The 17,753-nt window shown below is 33.7% G+C and overlaps 1 protein-coding gene across 1 annotated transcript; it reads right to left on the bottom strand.

Moving 5' to 3' along the window:
• Nucleotides 1-1,289: 1,289 nt before the first annotated feature.
• LOC110999487 (CCAAT/enhancer-binding protein) lies at nucleotides 1,290-17,310 on the bottom strand. The gene is made up of 2 exons (XM_022268550.2): nucleotides 16,282-17,310; nucleotides 1,290-3,058 (listed from the first exon to the last, which is right to left on the bottom strand). Exon 1 carries the CDS (start codon nucleotides 17,140-17,142, stop codon nucleotides 16,288-16,290), a length of 855 nt encoding a protein of 284 aa, XP_022124242.1. The 5' UTR covers nucleotides 17,143-17,310; the 3' UTR covers nucleotides 1,290-3,058; nucleotides 16,282-16,287.
• Nucleotides 17,311-17,753: the final 443 nt, after the last annotated feature.

The following is a 17,753-nucleotide window of genomic DNA, read 5'->3' as shown; positions in this document are numbered from 1 at the left end:
TTCCCTTTCGTGTCCTGGTCACGACGTCCACTTTTAACACACGCTGCTCCCGTTGGTATAATTATATCTTATATATAAAATTCTTGTGTCACGGTGTTAGTAACCGAACTCCTCCGAAACGGCTCGACCGATTCTCATGAAATTTTGTGTGCGTATTGGGTAGGTCTGAGAATCGAACAACATCTATTTTTCATCCCCCTAAATGTTAAGGGTGGTCCACCCCAAATTTTTTTTTATTTATTTTTTTACGATACACCATAAAAAATACATGCAACCCTAAATTTTCACCCCTCTACAATCATCCCTTATGTTTTTTTTGTTAATTATAAACTTTAATTTTTTGGCACAAAAACATGGCAAAACAACGTTTGTCGGGTCAGCTAGTAATACATATATAGATGTTCTACTTTGTGTTAACAGTGCCATCCCTTGACCGTTTGGCAGCAGCGCGTACGTGATTCATTGCAAATTCACTCTGTCAGTGGAACGATTTAATTAAATTATGGTATAAAAATGTCAAAGTCAAGATGTGTATTATTTTGTACCTAATATTATTACATATATAATTGTCTTCTTATTTTAGACAAAGTGATCAACAAACTGTGACTGACATACGTTTTAATATTAAAATGTATTCTATAATTTCTTTTGTAAGGTTGTGAAAAAACATCCTTAAAACTTCTCCAATTTCTTTTCTATAGTTATTTACGGCTTGTATGTAGTACCCTAAGTAATATGAAGTAGGCCCTTGGCTTTGGACCCTTAAAAAACTTATATGCGTGATGAATATTAGGTTAAATTAAGGGCCTGATAGCCTAGCGGTCTTGCCGAGTGATGAAAATATGTAGAAAAAAAATTGGATATTCTTTTAAGCAAGACATGGTGAAGGATCTGATGGTCGCGGTTCCAAGGCAGAACAAAAGTAAGCTTAAGCACTGGACTAATTTCTTGTACATATCAATCTATGAAGCATCACACTTCGTTTTGAAAATTTATTTCATTCAACTGCAGAAATGTATGATAAAAATGCATAGCAAAATATGTAAATATGTGCTAAACGCAAACTGGAAACTTGGATCAATTCCAGTATTTTTTACTTATTCCTTGAACTCTGTGAAGGGTTTTTATAAAGAGAAAACATAATAACTAGTTATCTTTTTCTGTCATAGTCAACATGAACAGTCACATGGGGGACTTAACAACATGATCCATAAGTTCGTATGCAGGTAAAAGGTAGGCAAAAAATCATATTAAGGTTTGCGTGAATTATTATAAATAAAACCATGTTGTATATTAAATAAATTTATTTTAATTGCACCTATAACATCAATCGCAATTATTATCAAGGCCGTAAACATTTCTTAGAAAAAAGATTTCAAGCAAAAATATACAAAACAGAACAAGATTGAAAAAAACATGTCTTTGGCTCTGAGAAAAGAAAAATAATCAAACGTAGCACCATTTCGATAAAAGATAGAATAAAAATAACAAATTGCGTCTTTATCTGTGTAATTAAATAACATAAATAAAATTGATTTAAACCACAGACTACATTCAACCTGTCAAAGGTATCATATGGTTCCCACAGATAATGACGCACGGAAAATGCAAAGGGAGAAACTTTGTTTCTTTCAGGCCTTCTCACACAGCGTACCAAAATATTCATTAAAAATAAAAACACGATCGTTTATAAAAATCTATACGTACTTAAGTAGTGAAAATATATTCTTAAAAATCCTCTTACTATATTTTTACAATGAATTAGAATATATAACTCGGGACGGATTTCTTTTACAACTATTATGTATAAGTAGTGTCATTTGCACACTAATTGTTCAAAGCACTATTAGTGCGTGGGGTAAAAACACCGTTTGAAAATAGTGTAGAAATGTCTATTCTAATATTTATTGGATCAGTATGGTAACCATTTATTTCAAAACCCGTTTATAAATCACCATCGCTTATATTATTTTCACCTTATTGGTATTAAATCAATGTATATAATAGCAGCCTCTACCTTATGTATTATGTGCCTAACCCGTGAAATATAGCGTTGATGTTGAAGTACATAGATAAATACAATCAAAAACAGATTACATGTAAATTTGTAATAGAAAATAAACTATGATCTGTGTTATGTCAACGCTTGTATAAAACAATGTCTTGTACTTATCATCCGGGAGTGCCCAGATCGTGTTTTTATTAACCTACACTAATTAAACGACATTTTAAAGGTACTCTTTAGGAATAAACATTTTAGTAAACAACAAAATATCTTACCCCAATTACTCTTATAGTATATTTACATTAAGTCACGTGAAAATTTCAAAATCATCGATACAATGTCAGTCCTAAGTAAGCCTTCACGTATAAAATTGACGACGTATCGTAATTAGGATTTTAATAACAAAGACAAATTATATACAACCAATTTACATAAAAATTACAATTATTCTAAATAACTAATTTACAGAAATGTACCAATGTTTGAGCGACGCTAGCGGCATCTAGTTTTTGACAGTCTTCACTTAAAAGACTGATTTAATGATATGACAGTCTTAATGTAAAAGACTGATTTAATGAAATTATGTTTAAGGTTTGTGAGACTCTAATGGCAGTGATCTGTTGTGCTCATTTCTATAAAAAAAATTATGAAATTTTATGCGTATAATAAATTGGATCGACAAATGTATATTGTCATAATTTGGCAGTTACAAAACAGAGTATATTGTCATAATTTGGCAGTTACAATACAGGTAAAAAAGTTAAATCTTTCAAGTTCAATAGTAATTATTGTCGTTTATATATTTCTTATGTTAGATATTATATACTTAAATCGGTGATACTTGATATTTGAGATCCTTATCGTGTATGACCGATTCTCTGCATTTTATGAAAATATTGTATAAAAAGTATTTAATGTATATAGATAGGATAAGCTTTAAGTTCAAAATGGAACGTCACATTCATAAAATGCAGACAAAGTTAATCACAAAATAAATTTGCTAACTAAAACCTAATAACGTCGTGTCACGGAGCTTCTCTGAATTTCTTTAATCTGTAACAAAAAAAAAAGGATTTATTAATAAAAAATAATCTATGGTTCTTATAATATCTTTTATATCTAGGCGGTTGCCTGGTAAACAGTAATTCTCATTATCAAAAAAAATATAGCTGAACTAAAATCATTTTAATTTAACTAGGGACGGATAGCACTACGTATTGGACTTTCTCATACCAGAGTCATAGTTCTCACCTATATAACGAAAGCTCCAACTAAAATAATTATATTATATATAACATATTAACATAAAATATGGACCGATTAAAAAATACCGTCAATCTATGGTAAATTGTGTTTCAAACCATTACTTAACTCTGTGCCTAAGTGTTGAAGAAAGTGTGTCAAAACCAAACGAATCATTGACAACCGGATACGACAAATAAGGATATTAAAGCTCGGATGTTCATGTAACTTATTTGAAAGTAGCTTTTTATCATAATACATTTAATAAGGATTTCAAATTAAGTTTTTTTTTACTAGATCCCCTAAAACGCGGTACGCGATCATCTGCTTCCGAGAAGTCAGGCAAAACTTGCTTTGGATGTCTTTTTCGTAATCTTTATTACTGAAATGTCCGTCTTGAAAAGTCCTAAGCGATACGTCAACTTTCTGTGAAACCACTCTACCCTTAGCTTGTCTTGGTCAGACCAAAGCTACTCCTTGACCCCAACTTTTCCTGCCATCACTCCTCCCTACCTTTATCAGAACTATATTCAATATGGCCAAAGTAGCCAAGCACCCGTTTGTAAATGATAGTGATTGGTTCATTTTGCAGTCCATGATGTTCGCAACTAAAACCTTTGTACACTTTATATTCATAATCTAAGCACACGGAACATTAGAAGTGCAATTCCAAATTCAAAATTAAATGGTCACATTTTAAACGTATACCTTTTCAAGAACATTAAAAATCCTAATTAATAGGGCAAGCACAAACTGTGTTAGTAAGACAAGTTACATAACGCGGAAGAACTTTCACATTTGCGCAAGAGTTGCATAAGCCCAGAGACTCAATGTTCATAGTTATGCAACAATTTTTGGCGGTTTAACTCAAATGCTATAGAAAGTGGGACGTGCGAAGCTGCTACTAGTTCAAGTTGATGTAATCACTTTGAAATTAGAATTTTGGGTCCGCATTTGGCGCTATTGTGACCGTCAATGCCTAGTTTTGACAATTGACACGAACTTAACAGATTAATTACATGCTTACTCTATGGTTCGGCGCCACAGATTTACAAATATTTAGGTCAAATGATATAAATTTAAAAGGTTTAAATTTTTTAAAGAATACTTCGATACCGGTTCGTTACCGGTGACATTTGACAGTTATCGTTTGACAATTACAACTTTGTTTATGGTATGGTTAAAATATCCTTTTTTCCCATACGTCTTTGTGCATACCTACTAGCTTTCAAAATACAATAATTATTCACCATATGGAACGATTGAAAAAAAAAATAGTTTATAGTTTTACTTAATACCAAAAAATTTTGACTTGTGTAACCAATTGTTAAGGAAATTGACTATGTAGAACAGGCGGAAAATACACGGCTCAAATAAATTATTTCCTCCAACTTTATTCCCTTCGGAATAAAGATTGTTGGGACGTGGGGTTCAAGTGGACAGGTGCTAATTAAACATTGAAGTTGGCAGCAGATAGTACCGGTAACCCCAGAGCTGGTACTTTCCTCACCCAACGAATAAGTATCGCAATACAGATAATATAATATACCGGCATTAAACCCTGCCAGAGGCCTTTTTAAATTTGTTTCTATTTATCAGTGTTTCATTATTGTTATTATACGTTAATGTGTGTGCTGGGAACAAAAAAATATAGTAATTAATTTTTATATACTTATCAAAGCTTGTCTAATTAAATACATTTAGATAATGAGCATACTAGTTTTATGGTGAGTGACATTTATCAAAATTTAGTGCAGCAGAGTGCATTGCCTTCTCACAGTGCAATGACCTCAATTCACTTATTTTTTATGGCGCTCTAGCGAACTTCGGGAGATTTTTCGTTTCACGATTTTATGTGTTAGTGTTTGTTGATAAGTACCTGATTTTATTATGAATATTTTTAATCATTGCAGTATAATTCAAAGTGATTTGAGATTTGTTTCAAATATCACTTAAATATATAATATTGGAAATAATTGCTTTATCATACTTATTTATTATTAACATCAAACATTTATTAAGAAAATAATTAATTAATAATATGTCGTAAATACCTTCAAACAACAATCCATATAAAAAATGCTGTTCATTTGGCTCGCTAAAACTATGAAATACCTGAACATTGATCTCCAAATATTTGTGGAAGATCGGGGAATGATTAAACAATATTTTAATATATAGAATCGTAAATAAGAATAGATAAATTAATTCATTTTCCAATATAATTACTTTTTAACCGCAAAACATTTGATGTTTTGAATGTCTGTTGTTTTTTTACCATTATAATTCTTCTATGTTTGTAATAATAAACTCCCAAACAAGTTCAAGTGGATTTGCGAATGGTACTCACATAATTTTTACACAGACATTTTTGTTATTTGTTGTATTTTATGTTGTGTTTAAAACGTGTGGACAGAACGTTGTCGGTCATACTAATAAATTAATTTTGATATCCTTGCTACTGAAATTGTAGATCATGTACTATGACAATTGTTATCTATACATTTTTGAGTTTAATTCAGACTAAACGCGTTCATAATAATCAAACAAATAGTGCATTACATAAGTGATGACATTGCACGCGGGATCAACGCGTGTGACGTAAGCACTAAATGTGGGACACATAAAAAAAGAACGCCACACCTTCACACACACACGCACGTAGTGAAAGTGCGTGCGCGCATCAAACCGTGCGCATTCGGCGCATGTTCGGCGTGTTGATTGCACGTAATAAATTAACTTTTTGCTACAAAAACAGATTTTAATACATATCTCCTCATTTAATTAAAATAACAAACATTACTTTAGTAATTTATTTATAAACAACTTAGGGTAACTCTAAAGAGATCCCAGGAGTAGTAAGAAGACTTTTGTATAATCCCGTAAACTAATGTCTGGTACCCAGAAACATACATTACATATAAAAAATGTTTACGTATAGAAGAGTGAGGCAAAAATCTAGACCTAACTATAACCTATAAAAAAGGTATTGGCCTCAGATTTATCCTTCCGAAACTTAGCCCTGGGTACCCAAAAACATACATGTCAAAAATGTTTAACATACAGAAGACAGATCAAAGCAGACCAGGGAGTGGTTCAGAGGCAAAAAAATCACTGATTTCTAATAAGCAAGCCTATGTCTGTCACGTCGACTTTTTGGGTCTACTAAATGATGTCAATTTTCCTTCCATGCGAGCAATTAAGTCAATCACTAGGCCAGCACGGCCTTATAAATTTAGTTAAATTTATAAATATTTCCAAGTTATAATAGAAGAAATTACTTTCTAAGTATTACAACATTGAGGAAAAGGCTTGCTCTTGTTGTTTATAAGGCTTCGCCGCGGAATCACGTTGTAGCTAACGTGCATTTATATTTGAATTTCCAAATTATTATTAGCTTAACAATGACAACATTAATATAAATAATGAAACAATTAATTATGAAGTTGTAAATTACTAGATTAATTCATGAACGAGTTTCCCCCTTGCTTCTAGTGACAATTATGGGTCACAAGTTCTTAATATGCTTAGCTTTAACAAAAATACAGAAGCGGCAATGGGCATATAGCAAGTTATACTTTAAAGCCTACATGGAAAGCACCAAGGGGAAGAAAAAGAGGACGTACCCAAGCAAAAGGTGGACAGTGAAATAGAAGCGGCAGCAAGCGAGTGGAGATAGAAAGCCGTGGACACAGTTGTGGCATTTACCTGTGAAGGGGTTCTGACCGACGGTACTGATAGAAGCTATGATATTAGGATAACAAGAAAAAAAAATATATTATATATACTTATAATGTTATTTGTAATGATTGGAAATAAAACGGGATTTTATTATTATATAACATCCTTGAAAGGTCTACGAGAGGTAGCAATTATAGGTTCGGGCATTTTTTAAAGAACAGGAGGCAAACGGGAAATCACCTGACACCACCGCCCATGGGCACTTTAAGATCTGGTACGCCCTTTTCCTGGACCCTAAGTCAAATTTCAAGTTACTCTTCATCACTGCGTTTTACGCTTAGTGAAAGTGTAGTATCGGTGACTATTATTGAACTTAGAATACTTTTTATACATAATTTGTACGTTTAATTTTTTTTATTTAAAGCTTTTCTAGACAGTATAAAATGGGTGTTAATTTAAGCGGCGGTGAAACAGGCATAGAGACACGCGCCCTTGAATAGGCCACATATATAACATAAGGCCAAACGTATATGCAGTTCTGTAAAAAACTTTTTTTTTCAGATTTGAGTCAGTCCCACTATATCGAGTAGGGTTATGTAGGGCGCGTGTTGATAGCACTGACACAGTTAAACCGTATCAATAAACAAACAAACAAACGTAGAGATATCGATTGAGAAGAACTCTGGGCTTATTGATTTACATCAGGCATCGTGAATTTCGCCTATTATAACATTTATGCGAATCCAATTTAGATATTATACACAATGCTTTTCTAGTGGCTTCAGCGTGCGACTCTCATCCGCGAGATTTAGGTTCGATCTCCGGCTGTGCACCAATAGTGTGCGCATTTAACATTCGATCGAATGGTGAATGGATCGTCCGAAAACCGCCATAGACCCAAAAATACAGATACAGGAGGCTGATCACCTACTTGCCTGTTAGGATCTTGAAACTGATACAGAAATCTGAGGCCCAGACCTAAGGTTGTAGTGCTACTGGATTCAGCACATTTTCAGCTTTTTTTTTGATAAATAAAATTAGGTACATAAAATATATAAAGTAATTATGTAAATTTAAATAAAGATCTCCACGCTGAAACTTATCTATCGTCGTTAGTAGATTTTCGTAAAATTCAGTTTTAAAAGCATTTATTTAAAGCTTTATCTAGTATTGATTGATTATTCTTAACGTATATAAAAAATAGCATGAAAATGTCAGTTATTGTATGAATCACTATCCGGTACTTTAGATACAGCGTACTTGAGATAACTGCACGCTGGGAAAATAGTTGAACTGTATAGGGTTGCCAGATTTCTAAGACGAATGTTTAGTGAGAACCCTTATTTATGTATGCAAAATAAAAAACGGACTAAACCCAAAAATCTATCAGAACACATAAATATAATATCTTGGCGAAAAAAAATGTTTTAAAAAAATCGATTTTTTTATAGAACATAAAGTGGGCTTATCGGTTGATAAGTGATGTGTGTAAGTGACTCTCAACGCCAGAGACCTCGCGAGTACGTCGCAGGCCTTTTAGGAATTGGTACACAAATCGTTGTATCTTCCTCCTGTAACACGCACACACGTGCACGTAACTTATAAACAAATATCGTTAAAGAAATCGTTATCCCGTTGATAAATGTCAACATCTGCGGAATGACTAAGAAACTCTATGAAACGATATAATCATACAGATTGTGCGAATCACAATGGTTATTAATTTAGTTAAATTTGACTAACAATTTGATAAGGAACCGGAAACGCGATTGCCTTGAACGATATAATATTTTACATAATTCGGGAATTCGTTCGATTCATTTAAATAACGAATTTTAACTAGGATTTATTTTCACACTTTTAACACATCGCTCATTAATGAGTAATTCATGTAGAACCTGGTAATTATTAAGATTAGGAGAATCTCCCCTTTTTCCCCCTGTTCTGTAAAAAACAATTTCTTTATTTATTTGCAGTAACTGCACTCAACTGAAAAATGATTTTGAGGATTTTTATAGATCAAAAGGGGTAAGAGAGAGATCGAGTGAAGATCAGAATATATGAATAAGGATACAAGGGACAAGAGAAAGAATTATCTCGGAAATCGGAATAGATCAATTATTGGCAGTCATCCAAGTCATAATACAATTAAAAATGGCAAAATGACACTATATTTGCTAGTTCGTTGACACAGCAAACAAGTTGGTAATCGAAAGGTTTTTCACACGTTAAAAGGCGTTCCATATTGTTCATGATATCTACAAATCAAGAAGAAAAGTAAATAAGAAAAACTAGCATTTAACAGCGTAGCACGTAGGAATGGGAGCATCTAGTACCAAGGAGAAAGAAATACATGTTCCAATAAGAGCAAAGAACGTAAAACTTGATTACGTAACGTAAAGCTTGTTTCAAAGTACATAACGAAAGGCCAGCAACGCACTCGCAAGCCCTGTAGCATCGAATGTCCACGTCACTTAACAAATGAGACTTCGTTCGTTCCCCGTACATCCGAGACTCGATTCCCGACTGTGCACTAATGGTCTTTCTTTCCATCTCGTTGATGAACTCCATCATATATATATAGATATGATATCTCAAATCCAAATATTGACCAAGGAATGGTTGCAATTTACCCCTAAGGGTTTTAGCGCATCAAAATTATTAATATACTAAGGGCCTGTTTCACAATGTATGGATAAAGTGTCAAATAGCTATGCAACACATAAATTATTCGAAAGATAAAAGTTCCAAATAAGATACTTCGAATTTCATGACGTATAGCGCTATTTGACAGTCGTGAAACGCAAAAATACTATTTTTCCTACGAATAAGTAATAAATAGCTTATTTGGAACTTATCCGGACATTGTGAAATAGGCCCTAAATCTTAAGTAAGAATCGTTTCAATGAATGAAAACATTCTTTAAGAATCTTTGTGTCACGTTTTGCGGTCCTTGTAAGCGTAAGGCCACGTGAAATTTCACCAGTATGCAACGTGACCGGTTGCAAGCTTTTTAAAAGATTTAATATAACCATTTGTTTTATTTATAACTTTAATTTATTTTGAATTATTGGAAATCGATTAACACTTTAAATCACTTGAAATGTATTCTTGTTACACTTGGTTTAAATAGAGATGGCACTACACAGAGCCAAGTTTAATTACCCCTATTGACAAAAAGCGTACAATACTCGGCCGATTTCCCCAAAACTTTCCAACAGCCTACTCAACTCCTGCGCAGATGTTATGCAACACAGTGCCATACATAATTTTATTATTTGGATTTATTAACGGTTTATTTATTCTAAACTTAAATCAATTACTTATTAAACAATTTCCATAAATTATAACGCTATTTAGGGGTGATCAAATTCGCATCAACGATTCCAAGGATTTGACGGAAATTCCACTCAAAACTTCGGGGGCATAATGACATTATTCAATAAACAATGTGTTAAGGTAATTCCATGGAAAGTGAAAACAAAGCACGTGATTTATTTCTAGCTGGTTCTTGCGTGGCGATCGTTTGACACACATTCCGCGCAGGTTGCGAAACGCTGCGCGGGCGCTGTCTGGCACCGCGGTCATTTCTTGTAAGCCAGCGGATAGGCGCTTTGATGAATCAAACACCATAATTCGAGAATTTATTGATACTGTTTTTAATTTCTAAAAGTTTTTAGAAATTAAAAAAAAAGTATAAAGTATATTTCTATACGTTATGAGTTTGTCTTTTCTTGTTATTGTTAACTACTGCATAATATTTATAAATTTAATTATTAGAAACTTAAAAAAATTGGGTACTATGTGTATGCTGTACTGCGATAATTATTCGTTGAGCCAGGAAAGCAAACATTTAATTAGTACCTGTGACACTGCCCAAGAGTCAAGAATCTACTCAATACGTAACAAAATCCAAGTTGGAGGAATGTAATGAATTAGTATTATATTTTCTAACTCTAAACACGGATTTAGTGCTGAAAATCTTCTAAAATATAGCGATGGAAGCGCTGCGTTGTACGAATTTATTGCTTGGTTTGTTTGTTTAATTGCTGGAAAAGCATCACTGGCACTTTTAACGTCCATCAAGTGTTACAGATCAATGCCCCGTGAAGGTTCATTTCCTAACGATATAATTACAGTATTTCATATGTTAGCTGTATTTTAAAAACATAGTAATGTACTACTCAATTTGCGACTCGGTAACTTCTTTATAACTTCTCTGTAACTTCTAAAAGAGAACGCGATTCCGAATTCATTTGTGTATTTGTGTATTCCAATGCTACACTGACCGACAGTCGCGCATTCATTTAAAGAAAATATTATATTCTTTATTGCATACACTCATCCAAAACACAAAAGGTATATTCACGAAAAAAGTGAAAGCACCACGCACACCTACACAACGCACGCACACAATGACAATTTGGCTGAATCATCACTTGGCGGGTTAATTTCGAATAAACCAAACTATCCTAGATTTTATTCTTTTCGTGTTTTAACTTACATATTTTTTTTAATGAAGAGGAGGCAAACGGGCAGGAGGCTCATCTGATGTTAAGTGATACCGCCGCCTATGAACACTCTCAATGCCAGAGGGCTCACGAGTGCGTTGCCGGCCTTTTAAGAATTTACTCTTTTCTTTTTAGTTTAATTTAACGTATATTATACATAATTTCCATAAGAACGATTTATTTTTTTGTTACTACTTGCTTTTGCTGTGCTTATAAACAACAATATATTGTATCATGGTGGGTACCAGGAACTTATAAGTTCAAGCAACTATTTCAATTCATTAAAAATGCCTTATAAAAATATTGCTTTCTAAGAAAACAATTTATAAATTGTTCATTAATGCCAGCAGCATATAAATGAGTATCAAATTATATAATCATATTATGCATTTACTGCATACAATTGATTGAAATGCGATATGAAAGGCGTGTCATATTTAAAAGGAAGTTCAAATTATGTTGAAAATATACAGTTTCGTAAGCAAAATTTTCAATGGGATTTATGTCTATATGTCCACAGGATTAAATAAGAAGTCCATTTTTTAAAGACAGTTTTCTCTTAACTAGGTTGTGTTTTTATATTTAGGCATATATATGACCTATTTATGATAAGCTTATATAACTGTTTGAAGAATAAGAAAAAATTGAATAAATTAAAAAGCGATATCTGCTTGATACAATCTAGATATTTTTTTATTTGATAATTAAAGTTAATTTATCACATAACGTAGTAAATAAAACTTTCACCTATAAACCTTATTTAACAGAATTCAAGCGAATTAACTTTTAAAAGCAATCAAAAATGTCAGATATTTTCGGAACAATTATATTCTTTTGCTGTTTAAATGACATTAATTTTCTATGTATTTGACTTCGATTACCATTTATATATATTTAATTTATTATTAGTAGCACAAACTATTCTTCAATTAATTAATAAATGACATCGTTTATCAAATGGGATGTTTTAACAGTTTGAATGATTTCTGTAAAGCGAGTACCTAAATGAAATACTGAGAGCGTAACTGGCAGGGACCATACTTTATAAGTTTGTTTTATTTGCAATATACATTTTTACTATATAATTTAAGAATATGCTGTATAGTTGTATTTTGATAAAATAACTAAATTTATTAATTAAGAATTTAGAATTAAATAGATTAAGAATTATTCATTTCGACCGAAAAGCCAGCCAGCGGCGCTTCCGTTTTTATACGAAATATCTATACAAGTAGAAATCATTTAAGATGAGAGAATTTCAACCAAGGATACACGTTAAAAGTAATGTAGGCATATCAGCTGTATCTAGGACAGGCAGCGAAAATTTTCAACTTACACAAGCTAATAAGGACTGTGTGTTTAACACACAAGGTTTATATTTCATTGTACAATGAGAAGCGAAAATGAAAGTTATATGCCGTTTTGCACGGACAAATTTCAATACGAAATTCACGATTCCTTTGCTTTGTGTGGTAGGTCGGATGTAAATATGGGTTTAAATATATCCGACCAATTTCGGGTCATTCGAATATATCGGAGCTGACACTTATGTGGAATAAAACTAAGATTCAGTAGTCCGACTCTCGTTAAGTCAGATTAATATATTAGATTAAGGGGCTGTTTCACAATGTATGGATAAAGTACCAAATAGCTATGTCACACATAAATTATTAGGATGATAAAAGTTCCGAATAAGACACTTTGTGTTTAATGAATAGTGCTATCTAACAGTCGTGAAACGCAACAAACACTAGTTCATCCTACCAATAAGTAATAAATAGCTTATTTGGAACTTATGAAACAGACCCTTAGTATATCAAATAATAATAAGTAAGATTTTGATACTGGAGTTTCTGAAGGCTTAAGAATTAAACTTATTAATCCAAATTTCTTCAGTTATTAAATCTAATTATTTTAACAACTGAAAAAACAAACAATTACCAAACGAGATCGTCGCCCATGGACAAACTCAGAGCTCGCAATTGATATTCGAAGGTGAAAAGTACTTATTAATAAAATAATATCATTGGAAATCAAATTTATATACAAAGCTTAAATTTCGCTTGACGTCAAATATTCCTGAAATTGTAAGCATTTGCTTGTATTTACAAGAAATTTAAAACGAAAAATGGTGTCAAGTTAACAACGTGAATCGAGTCACGTTTCCGTTTCAAAAGTTCGGTGTTAAGTTAGTCACTTTTCCACGCGGTTTAATCATTTCAAAGAGGTCTAATTATAGATGTTTAGGGTAAAAATCAGAAACGAGATTTGGCGCTTAATCAAAAATTTTGACAATTCACATTTTGTATGGAATTCCAAAAATATAATTCAGATGAAATTTTGTATGACTATTTTTGAATTATTTGCTTATATTAATTTGATTAATTATTTTTGCCTTCATTATCAATACCTAGCTTCGACTCCTGACTACAAATTCCCCGACTTTTCATCTTGCCTGTCTGTTTCTTTTGTTTTTTCAGTTACTAGTTCAGTTACTCACGCTATAATATTTATAATAAACGTCCGATATGAAAACGTGACCAAAACATAGGAAACGTGAGGAAAATGACTCAAGGTATTCTAAAAATACGAGTTGGAAATTTATTGACACACCCCTGCCCCAAGACGAAGAGAAGCCTTACACGCCAGAATTCAAAGGCCGCTTGTGTCCTCCAAAACCTCGGTTCCTACAAGGTTACAGAGAAATTCGTGAACTTACCATATGAATGGCGCTACAACCTTTTTAGGTTTGAGCCTCAAATGTCTGTTTCGTGATAGCAAACGTGGTCCACCATCTGACACACACATTTGTCTTTGTGTGTCTAAGACATGTTACACTATAAGACTTGTTTAGACTGTTTCTTGACAACCACGTCATCATACATTAAATTAGATACTATTTGGGCTTGAGCTTTCTAGCTGCTTCGGAATCATCAGTATGAGATTAAATGCCAGTTCTTCTTTTTTTAAGTTACAGGAGGCAGACGGGCAGGAGGCTCACCTGATGCCAAGTGACACCGCCGCCCATGGCCGCATTGCCAGAATGCTCGCAAGCGCGCGCTTTTTAAGAATTGCTACGCTCTTTTGACGGACCCTAAGTCGAATTGGTTCGGTAATAATTCAGTGGGAAGCTGGTTCCACATAGTGGTGGTGCCAAGCAGAAATCTTCTCTTCCGTTCTACGCTCTTGATTTGAGAACTGGCAGTAAATGTAAAATTAGATGCATTTAATACAAGTATTTTTCATTTTTGACGTTCATAAGTGTAACCTAAATGAATAAATGAATTTGAATTTGTCCAGAACGCTTGTTTTATTCAATTATTCTAATTACATATTCCTCCTTATTTGTATCAACCATTTCAAGTAATAAAATATAATGTTTAAAGAACTTTATTTCTCATTACAAAAAAAATATTTTATTTATATGAGAAACTTATTATTAATAATGTTTTTTTATTACTTAAATAAATATGTTTTTTTTAACCTTACATTCACGGACTCGTATGCAGAATGCATGCCTAAGCGAATGTTAAATGCGCACATAGAAAGTCCATTACTGCACAGCCGGGGATCGAACCTACGACCCCAGGGTACAGTCGCACAAAACCACTAAGCCGACACTGCTTTGGTTGATTTTAAACTTATAAAAAATTCTTAGTAACTATTGCATGAAGTCGCGCCATTTTTAAATGCAAAACGCGTGGTGACGTTGGTAATTTTGGACACGTTTTCTCTTGTTTTCACTGTATTTAATACGCACATAGAGTACGGTAATTTTAGGGTTAAAAACGCAATAGATAATAAATATATAATAAACGCGATAGAAAAACGATTTGTATACGAAGTGTTTTTTCTTGAGCCAACTATAATATATAATAACTTTTTAGTATTTTTAATATTGCGTTTCGAGCTTAGGACTATGGGTAAGAACATTTTTATATCCATTAATAATTTTTTGATGATACGTGTTAATTTGGCCTAATTTACAATTCCTGATTTATTCGTAATGAATGATATTAAGTTAGTTCATTACTCATTGCGTTTAATTATTTCGTGTCGTTTAACCAAATTGTTGTAATTTGGTGATCATTACTAGGAAGTTTAATATATGTTACGTTAATGGCAAAGTTTTTAGGCAAACTTAAAACCAAAAATGACTAGTCATATACCACGTTAGTTCGCAAGTCAAGGGCATAGAGCGGACGAGAAGAACTTGCAAAAAAACTTTCCGCCACTCTTTTTTATTCCCTAGTTTTGATTCATACTAATTCTTTTAACTGGGATTCCAATCTCCTTGGAATCGGATTTTTTTGGATTGGGTTTAATTTGCTCATTTAAAATTAAAAATTTACTCAATTTCATTGAACCTATCGTCAAATTTATAAATACGTTATTTATTAATTTAAGTTGAATAAGAGTTTCGAATATATTTAGTGATCATTCTCTAATTGATTTAATTATTGGGAGTTTGTTGTAAAAACGAATAAGTTAATCTTTTGAAACCCGCGCACGGGCTTTTAAAAGTCTAAAGTTAAAACAAAAAGAAACATAGTCGAATATTAATAGTTAAACACTATAAACTATTTAATAAGATTTTTTATAATAAATATATTAGATATGACTTAAATTTAAATAAGTTAACCTGCAAATAATAATCTGAAAGCCAATTTAAACGTATTGATATATTTCAATACGAGAATTACATACAAATAAATATGTCGCAGTCATAAACATTGCATAACGTTCCATAAAATCAAATCCTTTTCCGATTTACGACTTTCACACACATGCGTCCCGCACACATGCACACCACACTCACACCGACACAACGCACACACTCACCTATGGTCAGAGCGTATGATCCGGCGCATGCGGCGCTCCTAGCTGCAGCATCGACCTGCAGAGTTCCGTGATCTCTGGGTGATTCAGATTTATCAGATGAACGTACATTTGTTTGTGCAAACTTAACTCCCCTGTGACGGCTTCTAGCCTCTTCAACAGAGCGTCCTTTTCCCTCAATAGGGTTTTAACTTTTTCTTCCACCTCTCTTGAACGCACTTTGGCCTTTTCGCGTGATTTTCGCACTGCTATATTATTGCGTTCCCTTCGCCTTCTGTACTCATCAGTACCTTTATCTAACCCTTTACCAGACGAGCGTCTTGGGGGTGGCGGTTTGTGCTTTAACAAGGGTGGTAGAAGCGGAGCACCTAGGGGAGGTAATGGGGTAAATCCACCCCCATACGGTCCGCTTACACCTACTGGCGGCTGAGGATTGTACTGTCCGGTATACTGGGCACAAGTAACAGATCTTCTGAAATCGTGTGGTTCCGGAGGTTCCTCCTTAATTGGCGGTGCTTGTTCGTGTGAATTAGGTTGAACTGGGGCAGCGTATGACGCACCGGAATGCACCGGCTGCGGCATATATGCTAAGGTAGTGCGAGCGAAGGGCCTCTGTTGGGGTGATCGTCCTCCCGGAAGGATTTCCTGGAAGAGGGCCATCGTTTCCTCTCCGCGGAACTGGTCCTCGATGAGGTGTTGTAGGTCCAAACTGATTTCCTGTTCATTGAGATCGGAGTCTAGGTGCCGGGGGTCTAAGTCTGGTGGTTGGTAGTTGGTACGTTTGTCGTCGTTGGTCTTCTTGAGGTCTGGTTGCGGCGGTGGCGGCGGTGCGCCGGCCGCGTCGTACATTTGCGGTGATTCCATACCGCCCGGGCCGATCGGCCCAGCGGTTCCGTTTCGAGTATCCACTTCAGAGCACTAAAGGATCACTAAAGCACATGCGGGTCGCGTGGCGTATCACTCGCGGTACCGGCTAGTACGTGTGTTCGCTCCGGCGTTCGGACGCTGACTGAGCGCGCGCGCAAGGTTGTCCGGAAGGAAGCTGTAACTGAAAGTTTACAAGTAAAAGTTTAAGCGTCGCGCACACAGCCAAGCGTCGATTTATGATTTTTCATACAGCCGGTTTGATGGGCCTTAATTTGACGCGTCATTTTAATATCAGGGCTTAGAATAATATATTAATTTTATAAACGTTACTGGAAGCTTTCTCGCAAATCCTTATAAAACATCGCACTGAAAAAATTACTTATATAAAAATCCAATTTTTTTATAAATAAATTAAAAATATAACTCTTAATAGATGTGCTAATGTAGAATAATTAAAGGCTTATATTAAAAGAAAGTTGCGATTTTTAATTAAGAAAATTAATTTAGCGAAATTTCAAGATAATTATTTTCCATTTAAATGTGGTTTATATGAGCATAATTACAGTACGTAGATAAGAATTTAAATTAAAATTAAGTTAAAAATAATA

Source organism: Pieris rapae, chromosome 20, assembly GCF_905147795.1.
Source record: "Pieris rapae chromosome 20, ilPieRapa1.1, whole genome shotgun sequence".
NCBI classification, from domain to species: Eukaryota; Metazoa; Arthropoda; class Insecta; order Lepidoptera; family Pieridae; genus Pieris; species Pieris rapae.
This window is presented reverse-complemented; position numbering and strand designations above follow the sequence as displayed.